The sequence below is a fragment of the Microtus oregoni genome, unplaced genomic scaffold (genome assembly GCF_018167655.1).
Source record: "Microtus oregoni isolate MIOR12 unplaced genomic scaffold, Mior012 000005F_ref0000423, whole genome shotgun sequence".
In the NCBI taxonomy this organism is placed as follows: Eukaryota; Metazoa; Chordata; class Mammalia; order Rodentia; family Cricetidae; genus Microtus; species Microtus oregoni.
In genome coordinates, this window is record NW_024543064.1 from 25566311 (window position 1) to 25573190 (window position 6880).

Here is a 6880-nt window from a genome sequence, read left to right on the forward strand (position 1 = left end):
CACATATTGGACACCCCGAATATCAGATATTTACACTACAATTAATAGCAGTAACAAAATTTGCAGTTATGAAGCATCCACAAAGGTAATTTAATGGTTAGGGGGTCACCACAACACGAGGAACTGTAGCCAAGGCTCACAGCGTTAGGAAGGCTGAGAACCTCTGCCCTACAATCTGGTCTGCTCAGACTGTATTCACAGGGGTGGAACTTCCGGCCACATTCACACCTCTCTCTTTGCTGCCACCCCCAGCAAGCCACTGCCACCCGATAAACTGCCTACCTCTCCCCCACCACACACACACACCCGCTTTGGCTAAAGGTCTGTTTCAGTGTTAACAGTTTCCAACCAGGTTCCACAAAACATCATGCTAAAGACTAAAAACACTTACGTGTTGCCGTGTGAATAACTTGGCTGTGTCAATTGTCTCCTGTTGGCCGGCGGTCGTCATGTCTGTCCAGATTTCTAGAGCACGTGTTAATTTTATCTTTAAAAGTTAATTTAGAGCTCTTCCACGGGAGGCCTACACGCCGCCGATTGTGCCGCCGCCATGTCTCTCGTGATCCCTGAGAAGTTCCAGCACATCCTGCGAGTACGCAACACCAACATCGATGGGCGGCAGAAAATAGCCTTTGCCATCACTGCCATTAAGGGTGTGGGGCGGAGATACGCTCATGTGGTGTTGAGGAAAACGGACATTGACCTCACCAAGAGGGCTGGAGAGCTCACGGAGGACGAGGTGGAGCGTGTGATCACCATCATGCAGAATCCCCGGCAGTACAAGATCCCAGACTGGTTCTTGAACAGACAGAAGGATGTGAAGGACGGGAAGTACAGCCAGGTTCTGGCCAACGGCCTGGACAACAAGCTGCGTGAGGACCTAGAGCGACTGAAGAAGATTCGGGCCCATAGAGGGCTGCGCCACTTCTGGGGCCTTCGTGTCCAAGGCCAGCACACCAAGACCGCTGGCCGCCGGGGCCGCACTGTGGGTGTATCCAAGAAGAAATGAGTCCCTGGGCCTTTGCTGTTAATAAATAGTTTATATGCCTGGGGGAAAAAAGTTAATTTAGAAAACAAGGCCCATCACTCTTAAGCTCTTGAGACCTGCCTAAAATTAAGAGCAGCACATTTGGAGGCTGGAGAGACGGCTCAGCTGTTAAGAGCAGTAGCTGCTCTTGTGGAGAAACTGGGTTCAATTCCCAGCAATCACATGGTGGCTCACAGCTGTCTGTAACTCCAGTTCCAGGGGATCCGACACCCCCTTCTGGCCTCTGCAAACACCGGACATGCAAGTGGTGCACAGACGCACATGCGAGCTAAACACCCATACACATAAAATTAAATTAAAATCATAAAAAAGGTATACACTTTTTTTTTGTTCAAAATAACTTCCTAAACTTTAATCTGACTTCTTAAGTTTTCACTCGCCTATTTTAAAATATATACATTTGGTATTTCAAAACTGATAAGTTTTCATTTTTTAAATCAAAAAGTTGTTTGAAAATTTTTTTCTAACAATTACAAGGTTAACATCAAGGTTTTGTTTGGTTTGGGTTTTGGTTTTAGGGTTTTATTTTATTTTGTTTTGTTTTGTTGCCTTTCTGGGTAACAAGGTAACCTACAGCTCTTGCTTCAGATACACTTTGGAATTTACTGTGTTATGTCTCATAAAATGCTGAAATGTTTTGAGAATTAGGAAATGCCTGAAGGATTTCCGTCATGGCAACACTGTCTTGAGCCAAAATGACCAAGGCAGAGTTTAAAGATCTCAGCAAACTGTGAAGGTCCAGGTAACTTTCATGATGTAGAAAAGATAAAGCAATCCTAATGTATGCTCAGGGGCTAGAGAGGTGACTTCACAGTTGAGAGTACCTGTTGCTCTTGCAAAGGACCCTGGTTCAATTCCCAGCATCCACATCACGGCATACAACCGCCAGCAATTCCAGTTCGATAGAACCCAAAGCCTTCTCCTCATGCACATAACATAAAATAAGACTAAAAGTAATAATATTAACATATGTTCAATGATTAAGTTAATTATTTTTTGCTCATATAACTATTAGATTAGAACATAGGACCAATAGGACCCATTTCCCTGCTGTTTTCCAGAATGCCTACAAGCTCCTACAGAGAGTGTACCTGTGACCAGCTCCCTGGGGCCTCCTGGACTTCAGGAAATGCTAAATCCCCCAGGCACTGCAGCTTGCTATCTCTCGGTCTTCCTCAGTCAGCTCTCATAACTGTTTCTGTGCTGACAGATTCTGCACAAAGAGTTGAATAGCCTGTCTGAATTCTGAATTCATAAAACAGCCTCTCTAAGCATCCAGGGAGAACGATGGGCCTCTAGGAAGTCAGAAACCTGGGTTAAAGTGCATCCATCCAATGTAGGCCCCTGAAATACCCCACAGTGCAAGACAAGCCCTCCCCTCCCCCCACCACACAATGGCCTTAAAACAGGCTCCCTTAGCCTTCCAGCCAGTCCAATATTCTCCCTCTCTCCTTCAGACCTGCCACATCTCTCTGGTGTTAGTTAGTCTTATGGACTCAAGGAACAACAATCTTTATTGTCTGGGCCTTCTACTGTATCAGAGACCAGGCAAGAACAAAAGCTGGCTTAAATGATTTTGTTGAAGATAATTACTTACTACACTGACAAACTAAGATTTAAACTATTTGGGGTTTTATCTGAGCGAGATATATCTGAATACACAAACATCACTGAATTTTGTAAGTATTAAAAGCAAGGCCCGATGACTGTTGGGGTTTCATCATGTACATATTTATGACTGTAAGTATCAGTGGTTTTTGTTTTTTTGGTTTGGTTTGGTTTTTCAAGAAAGGGCTTCTTAGTGTAGCTCCAGCTGTCCTGGAACTCACTCTGTAGACCAGGCTGGCCTTGGACTCAGAGATCCGCCTGCCTCTGTCTCCTGAACGCTGGGATTAAAGGCATGCGCCACCACCACCCAGCTTATATATAATATTTTAAGGTAAGGAGGGTTTTTGCTCAAAGACATCTTCTGTTAGTTAATAAGGTTTAAATATAACTTCTTCCCCACTCCCTCTCTCTCCGAGATGGGATCCAACTGGGTCAACCAGATCTGCCTGCCTCCCTTCCGGCTAGAACCTCTGTTTTTACAAATGTGCTTTTTTTTTTTTTTTTTGGTTTTTTTTTTTTTTGAGACAGGGTTTCTCTGTGGTTTTGGAGCCTGTCCTGGAACTAGCTCTGTAGACCAGGCTGGTCTCGAACTCACAGAGATCCGCCTGCCTCCGCCTCCCGAGTGCTGGGATTAAAGGCGTGCACCACCATCGCCCGGCACAAATGTGCTTTTGATAATAACTAATTTCCATAGTACAGGATGGTTTCCCGAGTTCTTACCCATTTATTAACGGACTTGAGAGTTACAGACATAAAGTATAGATTTGGTAAAGGAGGTTTTTGTCAAAGACTTTTAGATAAGAAAAGATTTTGTGGGAAATTTATAAAGAATGGCTGTAGTGGCATTTCATTTGTATTTTAATAAATAAAGTTACCTGAAGATCAGAGAGTAAACCAGCCCTACTGGTCAGCCTTACAGACCAGGCAGTGGTGACACACATCTTTATTTTTATTTATTTATTTTTTTTTTGGTTTTTCGAGACAGGGTTTCTCTGTGGTTTTGGAGCCTGTCCTGGAACTAGCTCTTGTAGACCAGGCTGGTCTCGAATTCACAGAGATCTGCCTGCCTCTGCCTCCCGAGTGCTGGGATTAAAGGTGTGCGCCACCACTGCCCGGCTGACACACATCTTTAATCCCAACAGCCCCACTAGTTGCCATAAAGACCAGCAGTGCCTGCCTCTAATCCCAGTGGTGCACGCCTTTCGTCCCAGAACTAGAGAGGATTATAAACCAGGAGAAGACAGCTCACAGACATAGTCTCATTCTGAGATTCCTGGAGGCATGATCACCATTTTGGACTAAGACTGAGGTAAGAGCTAATGGCTGACTGCTTTGCTTTTTTGGTTTTCAGGTTGAATCCCAATATCTGTCTTTAAGTTTTTATTAATCATGCATCAGATGATTATAATATAGTCATCATTTAGTTATAATTCCCAAGGTCAAAATTCTGTTACACTTTGGTAGAATTAAAGTTAATTATCTGTTTATAACAATAAGGGCTTTTAAACGAAGATTTCTTTGTTTCTATTTTATGTGTATGAGTGGTTGCCTGCACGCATATCTGCACCATGTGTGTGCCTGGTGCCTGCAAGCATCAGAAGAGGGTGTCGGATCCTCTGGAACTGGAGCTACAGATGGTTGTAAGCCTCCATGTGGGACTGGGAACTGAATTCAGGTCTTCTGCATCATCAACAGGTGCTCTTAACCCACTGAGCCGTCTCTTCAGTCCCCTGGATACACTTTGATTTATTGAATGAAGCCTTAAATTGACTTAATTTACACTGTCCCAGAGGTAGGAACAATTCCATTAGAAAGAATTTTTCCTACTTGACATCCATACTAAATTATAGTCAACATCAGACTTACTTTGCTAAACCAACTGCTTAAACCTGTATAAATCTGATCTACTATGCCTATTCCGTGTCTGCATAAACCTGGCTATACAACGTCTCGTTGTGCCCGTGTCCTTTCATGCTTCGGGTTGACAATTAAGCACCTGCTATTAATTCTGAGTTCTCCACAGGAAACTCCTTAAGAGCAAAAACAGCCAGAGGATTTTATTAACTCAAAGACGAAGCCCTCGGAGCAGCTCAGGTCGTCCACAGCTGTGTCTTCCCCGGCCCTATGCTCCCTTTCCTCTCAGAAGCATGACACACTGGGTTCAGCTACCTCCTCTTCGCTGGGCTTTTACTGTACTCCAGATGCTGACCCCTCCTTTCGGAAGTCTGTCCTTCCCAGAATCTCCGCTCTTGCTTCCCTTCACCCTTCTGAGTTCTGTTCACTCTTCACTATGCTGATCTCTGAGTTCACCCATCTCCAAAAGGTAAACTGAGGCTCACAATGGGTGTCTGCCTGCCTTCTTCGGTCATACAGGGAAACAATTACATACATTATATTGGCCAGTTGTGGTGTGCTATTTAAGTTCACTAAGGAGCTGGCTCAGAGGTAGGTTTAACCCGTCTACTTCAGAGCCAAGTATATGTGTCTCAACGTGTCCTTCAAACTCACCTGTCCTGGGTCAGGCTGGCCCCTGGCTCAGTAACAGGAGAGAGCTGGAGGGGGGAGGGGAGAGGACAGGAGGGAGAGGGAGAGGGCGGAGAGGGGAGAAAGGGACTGGAAGAGAGACTGGGAGGAGAGGGAACGGGACAGGGAGAGAAAAGAGAGGGGATGGACAGGGAGGAGAAGGAATAGGGAGAGGAAGAGAAGAGGGGGTGCTGGGAGAGGGACAGGGAGGAGAGGGAGAGGGACAGAGAGAGGGACAAGGAAAGGGAGAGAGAACGCGGGAACAGCACAGGGCAAAAACACTGTGCCTCAGAGAACAACTAAAAAGTGAATCACTTCCAGCGTCAGTTACTACTGACATAAATGCCTTTCTGGGAACGACCAACAGGAAGTTCCCGCATGGAGAGGGCTCCCCGCCCCCAAAAACCCTCAGTCAGTGATTCCAGCATCAGAGTTTGAACAAGGCTTTTTTAGTTGACTTCTTCTATGCATGTGATGATGTTTTTCTAATTATCTGTTGTTTGTCTCAATTTACTCACTACCTACATTTGTGCAAATGTATAAAAGATACTGAAAACGAGGCTTGGCGACCCCTAGGTGACAGCAGTCACACTACAGACAAAGGTGGCATCGTGTACTTACTTTGACCAGCTTTTTAAAAAAAAGATTTTATTTTATTAATTTGTGTGTGTGTGTGTGTCAGTATGTGGCTGCTGCACATGAGCAGAAGCGCCCGTAGATGCCAGAGGCACTGGATCCTGCAGAGCTGGAGTTACAGACGTGAGCCACCAGATGCGGTGTTGGGAACTGAACCAGAGTCCTCTGGAAGCGCAGCTCCACACATACCTTTTGATGTAATTATTTCTCAGACACTCTACCTCTTTAAACCCAGTTTTCAAATGTTTTCACTAGATTAAGATTCAAATGCTTGGAGCTTGAAAGACGGTTCAACGGTTAAGAGTACTGGCTGTTCTTCCAGAGGACCTGAGTTCAATTCCCGGCAATCACATGACTCTTTGTAACTCCGGTTTCAGGGGATCTGACATACTGTTCTGACCCCCATGAGCACAAAGAACACACATGGTACATATTACACACATATAGACAAAACACTCATACACGCACAATAAAATAATAAACCAGCAAATTAATGAATTGATTAAAATACATTCATTGCCATAGAAGTTAAATGTTTCACTGTCTTTGTAAAATAATTACGTCATTCAGTAAACTTTAAGGCTAAGTCTTTGAAGGCCAAGAAAACTTTTCCTATTTTTGCATATTACCTGGGTCCAACTCCTAGACTGCTACTCTTTCCTAGACTAATTCCCATCCCTAAAAAGGGAGAACTTGAAGATTCAAATCACCTTCAGTTTAAAAAGCCTGCCTCCTTAACCTGCTATTCTTCCTCCTTTCAGAGTTGTGTTTTTAATTATTTAAACATTAACCATACTATTTCTGTTACATTTGTGTTATATCAACTATAGAGAACAAAAATAAGTACTTTAACCTGGAGTATAATATGACTGATAGATAATATAATCCAAAATAATTTCTTTTAAAAATATTCATTTGGGGGGGCTGGAGAGATGGCTCAGAGGTTAAGAGCATTGCCTGTTCTTCCAAAGGTCCTGAGTTCAATTCCCAGCAACCACATGGTGGCTCACAACCATCTGTAATGGGGTCTGGTACCCTCTTCTGGCCTGCAGACATACACACAGA

General features: G+C 44.1%; 1 protein-coding gene across 1 annotated transcript; it reads left to right on the top strand.

The window, feature by feature from the left end:
* The first annotated feature begins 521 nt into the window (after positions 1-521).
* LOC121448717 (40S ribosomal protein S18-like) lies at positions 522-1012 on the top strand. Its single transcript, XM_041652896.1, has one exon. The coding sequence runs from the start codon at positions 551-553 to the stop codon at positions 1007-1009; it is 459 nt and encodes a 152-aa protein (XP_041508830.1). The 5' UTR covers positions 522-550; the 3' UTR covers positions 1010-1012.
* Positions 1013-6880: the final 5868 nt, after the last annotated feature.